Source organism: Ambystoma mexicanum, chromosome 6p (assembly GCF_040938575.1).
Source record: "Ambystoma mexicanum isolate Mex_15411 chromosome 6p, UKY_AmexF1_1, whole genome shotgun sequence".
NCBI lineage: Eukaryota > Metazoa > Chordata > Amphibia > Caudata > Ambystomatidae > Ambystoma > Ambystoma mexicanum.
In genome coordinates, this window is record NC_090935.1 from 1,009,360,157 (window position 1) to 1,009,381,942 (window position 21,786).

Here is a 21,786-nt window from a genome sequence, read left to right on the forward strand (position 1 = left end):
CGGTGTTGGCGATGTCCGTTGCCACCGTGATGGCGTGGTCCGAAGCAATCTCACCTTCCTGTAGGATTTCAAGGGCCTCAGCCCTTTTGGCGTCCAGAAGGAAGTCCAACAGAGGGGCGATTTTGAACCACAACTCCCTGTCGTAGCGGGCTACAATAGCCATGGCGTTGGCCGCCTTGATAGTCGTCCCATCGTGTCCAGCTTCCTGCCCTCGCTGTCCGGTGGGGAAGTTGATGTCGAGGCCGATGCTCCCCCAGCTTTCTTCTTTGCCGCCGCCGAGACGACCGAATCCGGGGTAGGTTGCGCCCGAAGGCAAAAGGGGGCAGCGTCGGGGACCCGGTACTTCTTCTCGTACCGGTCCCTCTTTGCCGGCGCCGTGGCAGGGTTCTTGAGGAGGGCGAGCCCCTCATCCCAGATGTCATCAAGAAGTGGTACGGCGAGGACCGTCTTCCTTTTAGCCTCGCGCCGTTGGTAAAGGAACCCTTCCTTCTTCTTCTCTTCTGGGCAGAGCTGGAAGAGCTTGGATGCCCTGGAAATCATGGCATGAAAGGATCCAATCTCGTCGGGCGGGGACGCCCGAGCAGGGGGTGACGGGGGACACGTCCCGTCGTCACCTCCGTTGTCATCTGTACCTGTCGTAGCCGTGTCCATGCCTGTATCATCCCTGTGGGTAGTAGACCGGGGGGAAGGCAGAGCAGGCCGCAGAGGTGGGAGAGGTGGCGTAGGATGCGTCCTCCTCTTCTTATGCGGTGGACTTTCCGAAGGTCCCGGCTCTGGTTCCCCCGTCGGGTCTGGCTCAGGTACCTCCGTCGGGGGGAGGGGCAACCTTGTCCTTATCTCCAGACATAAGGACTGAATCGCTGACAAAATGGCCGCCGAAGTGTCCTGCGGCACTGGAAACGACGGGCGTGAGGGCTCTTGAGGAACCTCGTCGGCGACACTGTCGCTCTCGTCGTCGCCCTCATCGGGATCCCTCCTGATGGGCTGGGCCTCTTCCACGACTTCGATGAGCTCTTCTTCAGAGGTTGTGTCCGTATCCATGATGGCCACCTGCCCCTCCCCACCTTTTCCAACGAGGACTTTGTGGGGGTCTTCTCAATGGGCCTGAAAGATGACTCCCTCCGCGGTGGCAGGGAGACTCTGGGTCCTGAGGTCGCCTCCACTGGCGTAGCCTCCACAGGCTGAGCCAGGGCCGCTGCGGCATCCTCAATCGAGGTCTTAGCAGGGTGAATTAAGGCCATCGTCACCTTCTGTATGCCTGGGGCCTTCACGTTGGGGGGAGGGTGCAAGCCTCACTCCCCCTCTGCCGGAATCTTCGAGATCGACGGGGGCTCTCCAAAAGCTTCGCCGGGTTCTCGGACTTCCTCTTAGCCGGGCCTGAGCGTTGGCTCGTGGTTGATGGCGCCGGAGAGAATGCGCCCTGCCTGGCAGCCAAGGAGCTCGACCGACCGTTCGGCGCTCCCGGTGCCCGCGGACTCGCGGTGCTTGGCCTTTTGTTAGGCCCCCGTCGCCGGGGCGCCCTCACAGGACTTAGAAGAACGCTCGGACTTCTTTTTCTTCTTCTCGCCTGACGGGCTCTTCCCTTCCAGCCAGTTGGCGAGACGGAGGTGCCGATCCTTCATGGTCCGCTCCGACATGTTCCCACAAAACGCACAGTCCTTCTCCGTGTGCGTCTTGTCCTCATGGAGACAGTAGAGGCATAACGAATGCTCGTCCTCCTTGAAAACATTCTGGAGCTGGCATCCAGGGCAGGTCCTGAACAGCTTCCCGGGCGTCGAGCTTCCTTTCTCCTGGGCCATGTCCGGGGTAGGCCTCGGAACTTCTGGAAGTCTCCAAAACCGTAACTCGACGAAATCTTCACCCTTGAGGGGCGTAGAAAACTTCTAAACGGATTCCCGTTGATCGGATGTAGAAACGGTGGAGCTTGAGGCTCTATTTAACCGAAAAATGAGAACAATCTCCCGAAAAAGCGCGAAAACGCAGCAAAAGCTCGAGAGCTACAGCACGAGGACTCCCAATACTTGAACGTGCGGTAAAAATCCGAGGATGGCTGCCAGAGGCGGGGCTTAGGGAAAGGGCAGTCATTGGCTGGGGGCAGTAGGACCCAGAGACCAGTGATTGGTTGCTACTAAGAAAGACAGATCAGAAACGAAACTGAGACTGATTTTTTTCTATCCCGAGGATTCCCAGCCTGACGACAGGGAATATTCATGAGCATGTGAATCCATGCCAGACCCCATGCTGGAGAACATACCTGTTCAGACCCCACTACCTCAATAGGGTTTACCAGGATTAATGTCCTTGCCACAATTCTCCATTGCCTGTCCTGGATGGGTGGAGTTCTGGTCAAGGATTCTCCACAGGACTTCCCCTCAGGTGGTTGGATTATTTCCTAACTTTGAGACCCACACAAACTGGCTGTTGGCTTTACCAGCACTTGTTCAGACTCTTAACAAGACCCCCAGCCTTCTGAAAAGAACTGCATCGAGACATGTGGCTCTAGGACATATGGCCCCTCTTTTCTAGCCTGGGGAAGTTATTTCACGATGTAGTACCTCATACCTTTAGTCTTTCCATGGTGTGTCTAACTTCTTTATTTTACATATATTAGTTAACTAACTAATGGTTGCTAACCTGCTTCTTTTATTCACTTGCTTTGCTATCTTATAATATTCTGAATATAATATAACTGTATTCTAACAGTAAAGTGTTAGTGTTCTTAGCAGAGCGCACCAAAGTGAATGTGCATAGAATTCTTTTGGATGTTTAAGTGTGCAACTTACCTGTGGTTTTTCATTGCTAAGAGATTGTCCAAGGCCTAAATAAATATCTGTGATTCTATACATTCTGCCTAACTCGTATTATTAAGAGTCCTATGTGTGTGCTTAACTGAGCCCTTTGTCACTCCCACACATCCTAAGATTAAGCCTTGCCGCTTAGTGACACTACCAAGATAGCATTTGGCTAGATATTAGTGTCTATAACTGTTCAACAGAATAGGGTGGCCTCTCAGAATCTGTCAACAGGGCTGATTCTGAAAATCCATCTTAACGCTCCCACAAAGCCCACACAACCTAACTAACATTTTGGCATACAGGTGTTGTGCATTGACTACACTTACATCTTTTTCCTATGGTACTCTGGGAGCCTAAGCCTTTGACTACAAGACGTTTTTTCTCTGGTGCTCTGGGGTCCTACACCTTCTCCTAAATCTAGTACTCGTTTCAATTTACCTATCACATATTCACCCGAATGTATCCTGCTGTAGGCGTTGAGGGGGTTATCAGGTCACATGCCAGGCGATTGATGCATCATCAATTAACCTATTGTTAGCTACTTTGTATATGTGCCAGCTGAACTCGCAAAAGGGAAATCCAGCCTCTACGAAATCTCACATGGAGCATAACAGTAGTGGGAAAATGTGCAACACAATGAAAAGCAAAAGCAGTGTTACAGCCTTGTAACTTCTGGCAGGAGAGGGGTGTCCATCGTCGCACAAGCCTATTGAAACACTGTGTCCTGGTTGTTGCCATCTGGGACTTAACTCAGGAATTAATGGACAGGGTCCTACATCATACAATTTGACTTCTACCCAGTCAATGGAGGGCTGGTCTTGGTAGGAGTTCACCTCAGAGAAACCCGGCCTTTCGCCGCAAGTGCATTGTCTGTTGGGCAGGAGGTACTCTGGGTGTGCCCTATTTTTTTAAATGAGAGGGGAAGTTCAAAAAGTTCAAACAGCATACCAAATAAGAGGAAAAATCTTACCAGTTCACTGTCTACTCACACTGATCTGCAGGGTGGGTCAGATGTCTTGCCATTTCAGGATTTACCCAAGCCACGGCAGCTCACTGAAGGAATGGGCTCATTGGACTATGTCCAGAGGCATATCATCAGGCTTCTACATACTTTGTAATGTAATTAATATGATTCGCCTGCTAGCGTCTGTGTCCAGACTATTCGCTGAGGATCGACAAACACTTGTTCCACTTAGGGTGCCTGATCATGTCATTAAAATTGCCCGTAAGGCACATGGCTAAACCAGTACCTTGGAATCCACTTTGCCTAACTCATCAATTTACCCTTCACAATCACTGATAGTCAAAGCTAGGCATACCGATATTGTCATCTCTTTGAAATGGCAGCCTATGGGATGATTTTAATAAGGAAACAGATAATTAACACATTCTCCAAATATTGGTGGGTAAAGAATATTCTAGCACCACTGCATCCTACTCATTTCAGAAGAACAATCCAAATGGAATTGGCGACACCGGTTTAAATGTAGGCTCTAGGTGAGTGCCTCTGCTATCAAATAAGGCAGTATCAGTCATGCATGGCTCTGGGTATGAACTTTGGGTATCTTACAGATACAGACTGTGGGATCCCCTAGGGCTGGCCGCCTGAACACTGACACGGATGCTGGGGAGCATCCCGCAACACGGTGTGGCTCATTCATAGCAAGATCCAGGATGACGTGTTCAGCATGTGCATTAAGGAAACTAAATGACAGATCCATGACTAGTCTGCTCTCAGGAGTTTGCACCTGCATGGTTGTTTGCAGTCTCCACACACACCGCGGCACAACCCCATGCAAATCTTGATGATGACACAGTATTAATTTGAATCACGCTGATGAATATTTTCGCTATTCTTGTTCTGTTTTTCCTGTTATGTTGTGTGCCCACATTGATCCGTAACTGCTGCCCTACCCTCCTTACCCGATTTGGTATTTTCTTCATTTATTTTATTTTTCCCATTTTGTGAAATATGCTGATACACAATATTCTTATTCAATGTTATTCCCTGAATATGTCTACTATGTTATGTAATTGCTGTTTGTCATTCAGCCTTGAAGACGACTTGAGTGTCGAGACACGTGTCGGCTGTTCGTCATCTTGCTTCATTAAAATATTGTATTTTGATTGTTGTTTTTTTATCTTAATGGTGTCAAGCGCAATTCCACCCCTTTCACCATATAACTGCTACCAGAAGGTACTTCTGTCTGCAAATGGGGTAAGGGTGAAGAGCGAGCCTTACTATTCCCTATGGCTCCTATCATTCTGTCACTGGAATAACAAGGACATGGATTCCCATCTGCCCGCTTACCACTCAGTTTCACACCAGAGCATTAGGTAGAGATCGACTAGGATTTATTTCCCTACTTCTCTGCACCTGGCAAGGCCTTGAGTACAATCTTCAACTCACTATTTGGCCCCCGAGAAGAGTGGAGAGTCGGACACATGCCTCTTTCTCTCCAGGTGTCTATTTCCACTTCTCAATTCCAGTACCAGAGGCTCACCTTTGACATAGAATGCACCGCCCACTGTTTTTAAAATGTCAAGATGATGGTGGAAGCTCACCTGAAGTGGAATGGAATTGACACCGGTCCTAACTTAGATGATTGTCCAATAAGAGCTGCATCAGTCCAGGACCCTCTGCATTGTTTGGAACGGGTAACATCCCCACCCTTAAGCCTGTCAGTGAATGCTAAACACTAATCTATACCCAGAGATTGCATTTGCGTAGAAGCATTAGTGGTCACAACGGTGAGGAAAGATGGCTCCCCAACCAAGAGGCCAAAACACACCAGCGTGGATGTTTCAAAAGCACTGTCTCTCATCGCTTCTTGTATCCAGATGGACTCAAGTCTAGCTCAGGATGCAGCACACCTTATTTCTGCTGGCACTGCACCGTGACCTGGGGAAGGTCTCACACCCCCACAGTACTCCCCCCCCCGTCCCAGAGAGTTATGGTAGATATGGATGGGAGTTGTGTAACAAAGCCCTAAAGATAGTTAATTACACCCTCTCAATTAAGCAGCATGCGTCCAGACCATCTCCTTTATCAGACAATTGTTTAAGGACTATGTCTTACTATAAGTTCAGGACAAATGGCCTGTGCAGAAGACAGGTTGCGTTTTATCAACTTTTCGGAATGAAAGGCATTTAGCTGTGCCTTATGGATTAATTGCTGTTATGATGAAGAATGTGGATATTAGCCTCAACTGAAATCATTAGTGAAACATGTTATCTCAACATAGACAGGGGAACCCACTTCCACTGTAGCAATGTGCTATGCAAAATGCTCCGGTCCCCTCCCCGGATGGGAAGATGTACAACGAGTCGAGGGGAAGACAAAATCACTACATTGAGTAAACTGCACTCATCAAAACATCAACAACAGAATTACCTATGGTAAGCTCAGCGTGGACAATGCAAAAGGAATGCCAAGAAAGAAGAGCAATTATACCATACATAGAACAACTGTGCATTTCAGTAAAGAACAACTTCCATTCTTAAGGAGAAACTTAATAAGCTAATTTCAACTTATATATCAGACATTTATTTTGCAAAAATCCTGTTAAAATGAACATCACATTAAAGGGGACATAGAGTATATAGATAACATTTTAGTAATTGGCTTTTGCTATGGTTGTCCACCATTTTGCGAGCTGCTTTCAAGCACTTAAACCACAAGTCACAAAAGAGGAGGAAAGGAAGTGCAGTCTGCACAGCCACTCTAGCTGCAAAGGGTTATTTTGTATTTTATTTTACACAAAAAGTAGTACAACTATTGCCAGAAGTAGTAGTAACACTAATACTGGGAATATTAATGCTACTACAGGTAGTTATACCTTTAGTAAAAATATTATTGAGTATTACCACTTTGTTTAGCAGTGGAAGCAACATTATTACCGGCTGTATTAGTAGCAGCAGCAGTTGTACCTCTGCTATTACCACAAGTAGCAGTACTACTCCTACTTCTAATACTAGTATTAACACTACTGACAGGATCAGCAGCATTACTAGCAGTAGTAATATTACTGTTGGTACTAGCAGCACTACTGCACATACCATTAGTGCTACCACAAGTACTATCACTTCTAATGCAGGCCTACGGTAAATTGTACTATGAGTAATAGCAGTCATAGTATTGCTCGTGTTACTACTACTGACTGCAGTAGTAATCATAACATTAATACCAGTAGCACTAGTATTGCTTTATCTTTAGTTGGAGTGGCTGATGCTCACTGATTGAGTGAAATGTGTGTCTCTATTCGCTGTCTGTTTGTTTGGGGTTTCTTGTAACAATATGGTATATGTTCGAGCTCTGTGTTAGTATTTGCATAGCAGCTTGACAATGACTATGCAAGTATTTGTCTGCCCTCTTAATAAATACTATTTACTACTACTAGTACTAATACACTACTCCTGCTACGACTACTACTTTCCCTCCTAAGGGCCTATGTTGTTTTGCCAAAGCAAATGACTCTGTTGTAATTTACTTTGAGAACATTACTTCATGTGTTTCCATTTCTTTTAAATGGGGGGTTACCATATATAGCCCTAACCCTGTCACTACCACCCACACCCCCAACCTGCTCAACCCACTATATCTTCATACACCCCAAAACACATATACACATTTACTTCCCCACAAAGTATTTCTGTCAAAGTGCACTACAATCGAGTAATTTAATTTGGCAAACCAACGGCACACCACTAGTGCTTGGATACTGCTAATGCTGTTAGTAATACTCATACTTCGGGTGCTGACATTACTACTACTACTGGAAGTAGTAATAGTACTGCAACTAGTTATCACCCTAATATTACCAGTATTAATGGTAATTGTATTACCATTATTGGTAATACTATTACATCTACATTTACTGGAAGCAGGGGTAGTAGTGATACCACAACTACTGAAGATAACACTGCTTGTGTTGGTATTAGTAGTAAAGCTAATACTACAACTACAACTATTTCTAGCAGTTTTAGTAGCAGCAGTATTAGAAATACTAACAGCATAGGAAGTGGCACTATTACTGCCATTTGTTGTTGTAGTAGTAGTAGTAGTAGTATTACAGGCAATGCTGGTAATATGACTACTGCCAGTAGTCATAACATTAATACTGCTACTGGTACTACTGCTACAACCACTGGTAGTACTACTACTGCTAGTACAGGTAATCATACTAGTTTCACTAAAAGTACTACTCCTGGCAGTAGCAGTGATAGCACTGCTACTGATACCAGTCCCTCACCCACTTGTAATGAATGCTACTACTGATCGTATCACTTCTACTTCTGATATTACCATTATTGGTTTGGCAAGATTAGTAGATATGTAAACCTGTTGGTATGAAGTAAAATAAAATGCAATCGTGTACTTTCCCCTTTGCTGCGGTAGTGGATCTGCAGGCCGAATTTCTGTTTCTACTCTGATGTCACTTCCAGTTTCAGGTCTTCGAAGAAGCTCACGAAATGAAGGGCTACCACAACAAGGACAATGCGTATGAAAATATTGAAAAGTAAAATAGAAGGGAATGTATTTCTGCCGGGAAATGGTGAGAAGGTAAATCATTAACAGTGAGGAGCAACAGGTTTTATTATTCTAGCTTTCTGTGTTGCGAAGCCCCCACATGGATATTCATTCCTAAAGTATCTACCAAATAGCTAAAACTGATACTTATGATAAGGCACAACATTGAAATGAAATAAGCGTAGGGTTTTCCTTACAGCTGTTGACTGCTGGGCAGATCTCACATGGATTTCCCCAGGCCTTTCCCAGAGAGCAGCAGCACGAGGAACGACTGACTCCAACACCAATCTCAGTGCTGCAGGAGAGACCCCCATCGCCGCGCGGGCCATGGTTCAGATAACAATTGCCGATGTGAGTATCTGCAAAGTCAAATGCACATATATACTTTAGCAGAGTTTAACAGCACTGCTTCACATCCCAAAATGAGAATAAAATGACAACCACCCTTGTCTCTACTGTTATGCCCATCTAGAGTTCTGCGGGCACAGGCCCGGCTTAGCTGTTAGTTCCCATCTTCAAAGTGCCCTAATTCTTCACCATCTTTGACATATGACCGGGAACTCAACCTGCTCCCGCTCTGTAGGTTTGGCTTGAAAGAGTTTGAAGAAACGTATGAAAGGGACCTGGGGGCAGTCAGTTGCTCTGTGATGCAGAATGGGAGCACGATTGAGAGAGCCCTGTTCCAGTGGCAGCCATTTTTTAGATGTAAGCAGAACTGTTTACGTTAGGGAGACAGTTGATGAATGTTGCTTTTAAGAGCTTGTTTATGTCCATGCTGCTTGGTACATTGTTTGTACATGTTAATTGTAATCGTTATTGCTAATGCCCATGGCTGCCATTGTTGGTGTGGTTAAAGAATGTGGCCATGATGGAGTAGGAGAATTGTATGTAAATTTTAGCAAGGCTTCCAATCACTCATGGCCAGTATTATACCATGTATTGGCAAAACCAGAGCGTTTGGTAACTGGTGCTATTACTGTTATGATGTGCTTATTGCCAGTACATGACTGCAGGAGTTTGATGTGTCATATCTTGGAATGCTAAGTGAGCCTGCGGAATGTTTGGTAATGAATCAAGCCCCAGGGTTCCAGCCTGGTCAGTTGAGCCTGGGTGATGGGGCCCGGTGGTCTCTCTTAGATAACAGCTTATGTAACTTATAATAAAGCACTTACAAATAAACTCAAGAAGACTACAGATGCTGCTTTATAACAATTACCATAATTACTACCCACAATTGTAGTACCTAATGTCCAACATCAACAAGCGCTTTGAAAAACAATAAAATGGGCCTCTTTACAAGTTTGGAGGTAGCCATGCCTATAATACAGGCAGGCTACCTCCAAACTTGCGAAACTATCCGGCACCCGTGAATGGGCAATTACCGGGATATTCCGGCCCCGCTGGACCCGGTAATTGCCCTTTCATGGGTGCCAGAATCAGGTGATCTCTATTCCCCTTTGAGCTCAATAGGGCTCAATGAAGATGGGGATGCTTGTAACACTGGCACCAATCATTACGGTGCCTGTGCTACAGGCATGCTGTGCTCGCGGGTGTCTTTCATTCCGCCAGGTCAGACCTGGCGGAATGAAAGGCACCTGCGAGCACATCTCAGAGTTTGCCGGTCCGGATAAAACGGTACCGGCAAGCTTACCGGTACCGTTGCATCCGGTCCGGCAAACTCGTAATGAGGCCCAATGTATAGGCGCTATATAAATAAACTATCATATCATAACATCGGAAGGATGGAGGCAGGAGATGGCCTGGAGGAGATGAGAAGCATAATGCCATCCAGTGACGGATGGCAGAGAGTAACAATGTGAAGTCACAGGCAAAGGAGGGAAAGGGGAAGAAGGTATGGGTGTCATTGACTAAGAGGTGGTTAGATAAGTCAATGAATGAGATGAGCATACCCAGGGGCCAGGGCTGATCCTTGTCTGGTGTTAGGGAATAGAGGGTAGTTTGGTAGGTGGTGGAGCAAAGGACGGCAGGGGTAAAGGAATGAAGGGTTGACAGGGTGTGTTGTATTTTAGTGATTTTAGAGGAGAGTTTGGTGGCAAGGTTTTCAGTGGAGATGGGGGAGGTTTGGAGCAATGTTAGGGGGCCGAGCATGGCCTGAAGGGACATGGACAGTTGGTGAGGGTGTGAGCTGAGGGAGCCCAGCTGTTGTCGAAGGGCAATCATGTTGGTGAGGTTGGAGTCATCCGTGATGAGGTCACCCAGGTAGGGACATTGGATGGGAGAGCTTCAAGTAGCAGATCAAGTTCAGAGAAGAAGACGCCGAGGTTGCCTAGTAAGTGGTACATGTACAGAATAGTGAAGAGGCCTGGAACAAGAAATTGGACAGATATGTTTTCAAGGGAGGAGGGCGTTAAACCAACTGGGGAAAGCGGGGTTGTTGGTGTGTTCTTCCTGATAATCAAACCAATCTCCTTTTAAGTTCTGGTTATTAGGGGACACCTAAGTGTCACATATAAGCAGACCATATTGAACTGGAATACAGCTAGGAGGGAAATGGGATATGAGGACAGACACAAAGCTTTAGGGTTTTGTTTGGTTATTTCTTCAGCGATTGACCGTCCATGACCATGCAAATCCCTATGACCATTCCCAACCACTTTGTGCCCCATCCCACTTAAATCACATCCTCTTGGGATGCCTTTGAGATAGCATTCTCAAGCAGTAACATCAAACTGAGAGCTCTAAGTGCCTACCTGTGTTTTATCCAAGCAGCTTTCTCCCCAATAGTGACTTAATTGATCTGTGATATGCTAGTGCTGTAATAATAACATCTTAACAAGCCTCCAGACACTTGTTTTATAAGCAATATACATGTACTAGCACTGACGTCCTGTTAAAAACAAGTATTGGAAAAGCCAACCGTGTATAGGATTTCGATTTTATGTGTATAGGGATTCGATTTTATTAGATAAGAAATGAGTATCCCAAGCCTACACTAAATAAAAACCTGACCTTGCCAATGCCAGTTCTTTTGGTTGGGGGGAGTCAGGGAAGTTGGGAATTCAATATGGAGGACTGTGTCAGTGTCCAGATTTTGGTCAAGGCCATTAAAGAGAGTTTAGAGGGTTGGGAGTCAAAGTGGTCAGTGTGAAAGGAAGTTTAATTGCAGAGAACACAAGTGAGTTCACTAGATGAGGAGCAGGATGTCTAGTGAATGGAGACCCATGAGGGAGGCTATTAAAGAAGATGCGGTTGTAATGAATAGGGTGAGAGGAACTATAAGGATGTTGCTTGAAGGTTTTTGTTGTTGATGTAAATGGGAAGAGAGCAAGGGGAACAGAGGTGGATTAGTGGGCGAGTTTTTGGAAGCATGCAGTAGTGCAAGGGGAACAGGAGTGTGAGAAAAGGACGGGCATGAGCATGGGGCTCTGGAAGGAGTTCAGGGCATAGAAAGGAGTTAGGAAGGAGGGCCCTAAGGTTGCACGGGAGGGGGGCGCTTACCATGGTGGGAGAGCAGTTCAATGGGAGAAGGGGTTGAGATTACAGCTTTTATGCATCTGAAAAGCACAGGAATTTGTTTTTAATTAATGCATGATTTTCTTGTTTCGCATGTGTGTTAGGAAAACATTCGGACGCACTGTGAATATCCTATTTACTTTAGTATGTGGATGACAGCAAGGTATTGTTCTAGGTTTCATGTGAGATTGTGCAAAACAAACTAAACTGTTTCGAATTTGCCATTTGGCATTTGCATATGATCAAGGTCCGGATCGCTGTATTGTTTCCTTAGATTTGGCAACACATTCCACTAGTTTCACATTATTAGTTTCTCCCTACAAAAGATGACCATCACTGGCAGTTCGCCTCTAGATCGGAGCCACACAGCAATGCATCATGGGTATTCAGAATCACTGAAATGTGGACTTGCTTGCTTCATGCAGACATTGCTATTGGAATGCTATTTTATATCAGCACAAGACCGGCAGCGCTCAAGGATAAAACAACCATCCACAAACGCATTTCGCCCTAATTGTTGATGACTAGGACAGTTGTATGCATTTCGCACCATGCAAGCTTATCAGTGGATGCATTGCTGTGTGGCTCTGCTCCGGAGGTGCACTTGCAGAGATCGCTGCTTTCTGGTGCAATGTTGTGTGTGTGTCGTATTAATGGCCCACTGTAGACTCATCAGAGGATGAAGGGATGTTGTCTTGCTTTTTTAAAACCCATCGTAACATTGATGGTGTGCATTGATCTTTAGGAGCAATATTACAGCATGGGTGTGAAGAATGGAGCAGAGCCACGCATCTCTTAAGCGATGTGGAGACAGTGCAAGGTATCTGACTGGGCGAGGGCAGCTGTGAGATGAAAGCCACTATAGGCAAGCAGTATAGTGATCGAGGGTAGGCTCAATCAGGGAGTTGAGCACAGGCACGATAGTCGAAGGCCTCTATGAAGGAGAATGTTTTTAGCCCCCTTGGAATGTGAGAAAGTCTGATTTGGCTGCAGATGTGACTGGGCAACATTCAATAGGGCGAGCGATGGACACGCAGTGCTCTGAAACCATATTGTTTGCATTGAGTTTGCTGTATTCTGAGAAGGTTCGATTCTGCATATGTCAGGTGTCTAGAGGGGTGGCAAGGATGTAAATCACAGAATAGCTGGTTGGGGGGGCAGGCCATGAAGGGATTGTGAACATACAATAATGGTTATTGAGCAAAATGGGACCCAGTGATGGGTTTTTAGTGCTCAGGTTATATGATCTCTGCAGTGCATTGCAAATAGGAGGGGGGTGGGGGTATGACTTTTCTGAGACCCCCTCCTTAATATTGGTGAATGTCTTAGAAGCACCGTTTTTGCTAGGGTAGGAGTGATCACTGTCTAACATCGCATACGCTTTGCATACATTAACGGATGGTGACGGAAGTGCGCCAAGAGAGGAGGACCAGGAAAAAGGAAGAGGATGCAACGACTGGGACACACGGCAAGATATCTGCTTTTGTCCATTTCAGCACAGCTAGTCAGATGCCATGCAGTGTTAAACATGGGACGAGCGGCCTGCTGTCCGATAAAAGGTCTCCAGAGGACTCAACCATTTTCCAGCGAAACTGCCTATCATCCGCATGCATGTGGACACCTGTGCTGCGGTGCTTTGATGATGTGAGCTAGCAGAGTCCTGTTCCTTATTGTATGCTGCCGGCATGCACATTCTTGCAGGTTGAATGTGCTGTAGCACTTACACTGAGTGCAGTGTGTACTTGCACAGTGTAGCGGATTTATGATCATTAACTCTTTACTAGAAAGAGATAGAAACCTTAAACAGGTGCATAATAGATGACGCATAAGAGAACATAGGCTTCTGAAATCCCTACTGGAGCACACATTTCATTTTTTAAGGTAATCCTTTGACACTTCATCTGGGCCGATGCAGTGTAGGGATTTGGATCCACAACCCTCATTAACAGGTCAAAAAAGCAGCCTAGAAATAATTGTCCATGTGCCCAGGAATAATCATGTGTTCAAATAGTTCCATAAATGCCTACAAGGAAACAATACAACATGTAGCAATAATATCTGACTGTGGCAGCATGCCTATAAGCTTTAGAAAACCTCAAAATATGTCCCTTAGTTTTCGGATGAGGGGGCAACACATTTTGACTACAACATGTGTTTTTCAAAATCATAGACTTACCCACACATCCCACGCCAGTTGGGTTCAGCTGGAAGTCAGGTGGGCAGTTGCACTCATACCTGCCGGGAATGTTGACACACAGGCCGTTTACACAGTTTATGGGGTCTGCACACTCGTCAATATCTAAATCAAAAAACAGAGAGTCAATTCCTTGAACCTTGCACAGAAGACCAAATGAAACTCAACATGTTAGGATGACTGGGAGCTCTGGAATGAAAGAGCTGGGCATGTTGCATGCTGAGACACAGGTATGGTGTAAGAACAATCAATGAGTCTGCACTCACTGACACAGAGTGACACACATGCAGGCGATCAATATTTCTTCATTTTTCCTGAATGCAGTAAAACAATTACAGATCTGACCATGCACCTACACAATGTCCATTGACATTCACATTTGAGGAAGAAATTGGCTTTAAAAGATACATTTAAAGACGAGTATGACCATAGGTTCTAGCCTAACATCTCGAGTCATATGTATCTTTGATGTTCCCTGACTTGGATTGCCCACTTCTTCATTGATAAGCTTCCTCTTATAAGGCCGATGGCAACTCTGAAACATGGTAAGTTTCTCACCATAAAAGGGCACCAAGAGTCTGTATGCTTAGTTTGTTGCACCTGGAAATGTGTCTTGAAAAACAGAGCAAGATCCCTCCCCAAAGTGGACACATGAAGACGCTCTGGAGGTCCCTTCACTTATCCAAGGACTGTCCTTACAGTGAAGCTCAACCTTTCATCTGCAGACACTACACTTATAACAACTAGAGGGAACTGGAGAACCAGTAACCCCTCCCCGCTTAGCCCAGCTGTAACAGCCAAGACATAGGCTCACAGGAAAGCATCCCTGCCCTGTCCCTGCACAGACCATGAAAGCCTCCCTGCCCTGTCCCTGCACAGGCTATGAAAGCCTTCCTGCCCTGTCCCTACACAGACTATGAAAGCCTTCGTGCCCTGTCCCTGCACAGACCATGAAAGCCTTCCTGCCCTGTCCCTAGACTATGAAAGCCTTCCTGCCCTGCCCCTGCACAGACCATGAAAGCCTTCCTGCCCTGTCCCTAGACCATGAAAGCCTTCCTGTCCTGTCCCTGCACAGACCATGAAAGCCTTCCTGCCCTGTCCCTAGACTATGAAAGCCTTCCTGCCCTGTCCCTGCACAGACCATGAAAGCCTTCCTGCCCTGTCCCTGCACAGACCATGAAAGCCTTCCTGCCCTGTCCCTAGACCATGAAAGCCTTCCTGCCCTGTCCCTACACAGACTATGAAAGCCTTCCTGCCCTGTCCCTGCACAGACCATGAAAGCCTTCCTGCCCTGTCCCTAGACCATGAAAGCCTTCCTGTCCTGTCCCTGCACATACCATGAACGCACACCTGCCCTGTCCCTACACAGACCAGGAAGTAAGGCAAGCAAATTCACCCATCTTGTCTACAACTTTGTGGATTTTTGGGGGCGGAGGAGCACCCTCTTCTGTTCACTTAGGAAGTCCAAGGGCCGCACAGCAGAAATGGCCAAGTAGGCATTAAGAATATAATGATACACAACTTGAAAATGTAAGTCTCATCTTGAGTGAGGGTTGGGTTCGTGAGACCGCATGTTCAGTGAAATGATGAAGGATTTGTGGAATTTCAGGCCTACCAAAATAGGGCATATGGTGAACCAGAAGCCAAGTGAAGAGAGATTTAAAGGATGGGTATTAATTCAGTACACCTGTTGAGAGTAGTTCTGAGAATGGCTCATGTGGTGATTCTTAATGGGAGAAGAACCATGTTCAGTTGGAGACTCCACGGAACACTGAAACATGCAATTTATCCATCGGAAATACCTGTACAGTTTCCTCCAGTTCTATCCAGTTCATAGCCATCATCACAGATGCAACGAAACATGCCTGGCAAATTGTTACACGTGCCAAATACACAAATATTTTGGAAGGTGCATTCATCAATATCTAGAAGATTATTAAAAAAAAATAAAAAGCACAGTTAGCATTTGTTTATTTTTGATGGTACAAATATTAACACAGATAACAGATAATCACATTACTTAATTAGACACAGCAGACACTTCCATTCAACACATACAGAATAGTACAATTACTCCTCTTGTTACATGACATTTCTAAGAAATCAATTTAACAATTTCAGGGGAGGCAAAAATGTCAATATCAACTTTATTACAAGTAGGACAGGTCAAACATACCTTTTAAATGTGAAAACTGATTAGGTGTCGTGGTAGACAAAGGATTCTTGTCTCTTTTTCCCAGTGCTATCAAGTTACTCCATGATCCAAGCGGAGACATGTTTACCTGAATGCTGTCCCTTTCCAGTATCTGTCTGTGCCTGAGTGCAGGTGGGATGCCTAACGATTGCCTTCCTTGTGGGAAGAGGTCCAGGATCGGCCTGCTGCTGGGATGGGGAAAGTGGTGTGTATAGATGGGCGTGTCACATGTTGGGGATTACAAGTTGGGTAGGGCTTGCGTGTTGTCATATATCATACACCATTTTACAATCATTCCAGTGAATGTGTGAATGTGTCAGACATGTTGGAAAGGCCAGCTTCATTCCACCCTTGGTCAATCAGTTCTGACCTGAGACCTTAGGGTTCATTCATCTGTTGCAAGTGCTGGCCACCGTCTCGGTAATGAAAATCAACCCTAAAGGAGGGTTGACCATGTGGATCTGAATTATGGAATTTTTTAGCACGGTGTAAAGTGACTTTGCACTGCCAACAATCTCCCTGATTCAAAGAGTGGTGCAACGTGTATTTTTGCATATCAAAGTGGCTTTGCATCAGTGCAAATTCAATTTGCACTGCTCTGTGAATCAGGGTGTTTGTTGGCAGTGCAAAGTCACTTTGTACCCTGCTAAAAAATCCACGAACCGGGCCCTATGTATTCCTGGCCAAAGGAGACAGAGCCATAGCATTCAGGTCTAGCTCAGCTTTTCTCTTCTGAGGCACTTACTTATGTCTGGGCATGCCATGGCAGGAAATCACAGTAGAATAGAGGTGACTACCCAATGTCACATGGGACGACATGTTGACTAGGTGCCCTGGACACTTTCATGGAAGAGAGGCACTAAAGTTGGGATTTTCTGAGGGAAGTTCTCTAACCTGAGGATAAAGAGGATGGCCCTCATTACAATACCGGCGGAAGCTGTGCCGGTATAACAGGCACGGCTGCCGCCGTAATTTTTTTTCCAGCGCCCAGGAATGGGCAATTAGCGGGTCATTACGGCCTGGCTGGATCCGGTAATTGCCCATGCCTGGGCGCCGGAGAAAAAATTCTCCCCATTCCCATTCGTGCCCCATAGGGCTCAGTGGGAATGGGGAGGCTGGATGCACTGGCAACATTCAGAATGGTGCAGGTGCATCCGGCATGCTCTGCTCACGGGTGCCGGTACGCCCGGCAGGCCATTTGTGGTGGGAGGGAAGGCACCCTGCGAGCAGAACTCGTAGTTTGCCGGTACAGTAACAACGGTACCGGCAAGCTTAACGGTATCGTGGTTACTGTACCGGGAAACTTGGAATGAGGCCCAAAGGTCGGAGGGAGGCTTCTCTGGTGGATTGTGGGCTATTCTGTTGTGCTTTCAGTAACCTGATTATCCAATTATGTTACGGATTGCCATTCCTTCGTGAGTTGCAAATACTCAATATATATTTCCATAAAAAACATACCCCTAGCTCTGGTCTTTGATGAGTAATTTATGGTCCACATCCCTGGTTTTAGGCTACTCCAGATAAGGATGGACGGCTAACAGAATGGCATTATTCATTGCTCTGGGGTTTTGACTCAAAATACTGTTTTCTACCGATGATGTATTAGGGTATTTCTTCTTGAGAACTAACCCTAATCCATGTGTCTTAGTCCAGCCTTCCCTGTGGATTTTGTGTAGTTTGTTATCGTTATTTTTATTCCGACTTTTCCTATACATGAACATTTAAAACTGCCAATGTTGGCTTCAGAAGAGTGACACTTGCAGATGTTCAATATATAATGTGTTGCTTGTGATGTAATTGTTCACTAGAGTATGTTATGTTATAGTAAAGATTATTATACCGCGCACTGTTGCCACCTGGGTGGTTTCTTAGTGCTCTGACTGGGCTCAATAAATTAAGTTTTACTATCTGTTTTCTAAAAATATTTAAAAAAAAGCTATGTGTGTTATATTTTCCTCAAGCAAACAAGTGACCACCCTAAGAAAAATATGTCGGATTTTCGATTTTTTGGAGAAACAAATGCCATTGCCTAATTTAATATACCAAAATCTCAACCAGCTGTGATAAAACTTTTTCCCCAATAGGTAAACAAATAAAAATCCTGAGGGACTCATTTAGGACGTTTATCTCATTTTTCTTACCAACAAAATATATCCCTAACAATATTTACAGTTATACAAATGTAGACAACTTTTTTAAATTAAAGTCTAATTTTATAATTTATTTATCCCCAATCAATGAAATTTCATAGGGATTATAGGCATGCTCACACCTTTTGGCCCTTGTAATTTCAGGGTACTAGTTTTAAAAAAAATGTTCAGATAAGTTGTTAAACATTTTAAATAACTTTCTCAATTATTTTTTTTTACCAACCAATGGCTACTTTTCTAAAGATAAAAACCTAACTTTGTCAGTGATTTGTGACATCTGCTACCGTACACCATGATCCTTCTGAATCCATTTTACTATTGCTCAAAATGCTGACGTAGCAGATTTTCCAGAACTATTTCAAGAATACTCACCAAAGACATTTTAAAACATTCATTCACGACGATTCCTTCCATATGAATGAATGCAAAGAGGAGGGGACCCTCCTATATTTCCTGAACACCTTTGATGTACGGATCCCTTTGCCAGGACCAAAACAAATTTTCCAATGTGATGCAAAAAAATAAATCTAGTGAAGCAAGCATCAAAAAACATAGCACTATAAAATATTGTGAGCACTTTGATGTTGGTTCATACACAATAAACAGTTGTTCTTCTAGTTGCATCTAGAAATCTGGGATGATTTTAGTTAGGGCCATCAGGAAATACATTATTCTTATTATAGGGTATTACATTAATAAGCGAGACCAGTGGGCCTGTAAACAATGCGTCAATGCCCACGATGTCACTAAAGCACCTCATAAATAGCTCATGGAGCTAAAATTAGGCAGTAAAAAATCCTTGCCTCCAGATGATGGAAAGAAGATGTGAACTCAGAGGGTGAGACGAGAGCAACGGGAAATTCCAAGGAAGATACTTTAAGACTCTTGACAAGATTATTAACTGAAGCGGCTCATACATCTGCAGAGAGGAGAACATATACATCATCAACATTACGCTACAGTATATAAGAGATGGTGCGGAGAAGAGAAAAATGGCGAGGACAGATTGGCTGCACCTTTTCTCCACTCTGAAATTCTTGGCTTTGGTGCAGGAAAACGTTGAGTGATCTGAAAGCCGCCTGGGCCATGATTCATAAAGCAACATAATCCGTATTTGAAGGAACAGCGTTTCTATACAAAGCATGTGCTGCAGATTCTGCTTCCAGGCTCGGGTCTTTGCAAGGACTGGCGTCTTGCGGCTGGCGCCCCTGCAGCCAATCCCGTCTCAGGACGGGAGGTGGTGGTGGTGTAGTGGTCCCATACATACCTTGGCAAGATCTGCTGTCTGGGGCCGGGGTGAAGCCCATCTCGCACTCACAGCGATAAGCACCAGGAACATTCAGGCACTGTCCATTCTCGCAAAGATTGATGTTCTCGGCACATTCATCCACATCTGTGGGGGAAAGAAAGGAATAGCTGGCTCACAAATTCTTTCTGTGCATATCGGTCTGTGCTACGCCATTCTAATCATGACGTCTGGCAATCGAGCATCGTAAGGAGTAAAGCAGAACTTGGCATCCCTATTCCAATATGCAAATGTGCAATCTATACAATTGGGCAAACACAATCTTTCACCACAGCTCTGCATTTTCACCAGTTATTTACCCTTTCGTTCTGGTGCAATGCTCTCTTCAGAGTTACACACTGCAGCGGAACAATCAAAGCTATTTGTAAAGAAGGGTTAACGATGACATTTACTATGGATTAATGGAAAAGAGGGTTTATTCATATAATCTTAATTTGGGTCCAGATTTTATAAATGCTGCCTGTGTGTGAAAAATAGACCAATTCAATTTAGCATCAATTTGTTCCCTGAACACATGTCATATTATTGTACACAGCAAACACAGTAGAAAAGTAGAAAAAAGGTCTGCTCTTTTTTTATCTACCATTATTGCATAATCTGGTTTGCAGAAAAAACTGTTTGCTCCATTTCAAAGAACCCAAACGGCAAAACTGGTGCTAAATGCATTTGCTCTATATTTAGCACTGGTGCAAATGTTAGATAATCTGGGCCCTGAAGATGTGTAATGGATGTTGATGTCATGTGCAGAACTATCATAGGTCAACCAGGAGGCAGCACTGCACCTATTGTCAGTGAAATTAATTGAACAGGTGGGCTACTATGCTTGCCATCTGGTACAATGCTGCTTGAGCTGAGCTATTCATTCTGTGGTGAAAAAGTCTACATATTTCAACCTTGCCAATAGGTGCAAGGATGGCATATGAGTTACACAAGTGTGCAAATTTTAGCAAAAAGGTATTGTGTGTGCCTACTTCACCATGCATCCCTTCATGCAATGCGTACTACTCAGTGGTGACCATGTTTGAATTGGGGTTAGAATAGAACAAAATATGTAGCTTCATTTTAAAGACCAATATGCAGTTTCAATTCACTGAACAAGGATCACAGGGCATGCATATTAGGAAAGTCTATTGGTTTTACTATTATTATTATTATTATTAGGATATTTATGAGTGTGGACCCAGCTACGCGAAGCAACTGGGTGCTTAACAAGTCATAGAGAGGTTGCTAACAATGGAAAGGGGGAGGGTGGGCAATTTGGCAACAAGGGATCTTCAAACAACCAGGAGAGGAAACAGGGTGGAGCAGATCGCCCAGTCTCAGGTTAGGTTGGGAGTCGAGAGACTGTTTGCAACTTTCTCATCGTACCTGAGCAGGAAAATCCATCACCAGTAAAACCGTCGGAGCAGGCACAGCGGTATGAACCGGGCGTGTTCAAGCAAAGGGCGCTGACACTGCATTGGTGGGTTCCATTAGAACATTCATCGAGATCTGTATGCCAAGAATTATAGACAATTACATCACTTTGGGTATGTACTGTGAGGCATGACAACAAATACCAGTATGGCAACCAACACACAACATGGCTTCTGAGTTGAGAGAAAGGCATGGAAATGTTTAGAATAGTGATCTGTCAGGAACGGTATGGCCAACACCTATGGTTTTGAGTTAACAATATATTTGAAGCCATTGTCTGCATAGTGCATTAAGATGAATGTCCAACAGTAAGCAACAAAAAGAACATGTAGATTAATGCTCCCTAAAAAGATTTCTTATAACGGCATCAGTGTAGCACATATCGACTATGCACATGCTCATAAACAACAACACAAACACAGACTACATTTTAATATAGTGCTTCAAACCATAATCCCCCTGCAATAAAAGGTCTTATTACTTACTAGTTCATTGACCTTGGGAAGGGGGAAAGGTTGCGTGGCCTCTGCTAAGATTCAAACATTTGACTGCAGTGTGAGTGCAGATATCGAAGGCAAGCAATTAACTTGGCTTTCTATCGTACGGGGTGTTAAGACAGATTTCTGAACTCTGACCTGGAGGGGCAGAGGTTCAGAAGGCCAACCTAGTTTCTTGGAACAGGGTAACCTCGGGACAAGCCAGTCCAATCAGGGTAGCTATGGCAGGA

At 44.9% G+C, this 21,786-nt stretch overlaps 1 protein-coding gene across 1 annotated transcript in view; it reads right to left on the reverse strand.

The window, feature by feature from the left end:
• FBN2 (fibrillin 2) overlaps positions 1 to 21,786 on the reverse strand; it is a 1,178,594-nt gene that overhangs the window by 174,097 nt on the left and 982,711 nt on the right. The window contains exons 33-37 of the mRNA XM_069625622.1: positions 21,012 to 21,134; positions 19,605 to 19,730; positions 15,796 to 15,918; positions 13,976 to 14,098; positions 8,523 to 8,684 (exon numbers count right to left, since the gene is read on the reverse strand). Of these exons, the coding sequence (XP_069481723.1) occupies positions 8,523 to 8,684; positions 13,976 to 14,098; positions 15,796 to 15,918; positions 19,605 to 19,730; positions 21,012 to 21,134 (657 nt within the window). The remainder of the gene's footprint in view (positions 1 to 8,522; positions 8,685 to 13,975; positions 14,099 to 15,795; positions 15,919 to 19,604; positions 19,731 to 21,011; positions 21,135 to 21,786) is intronic.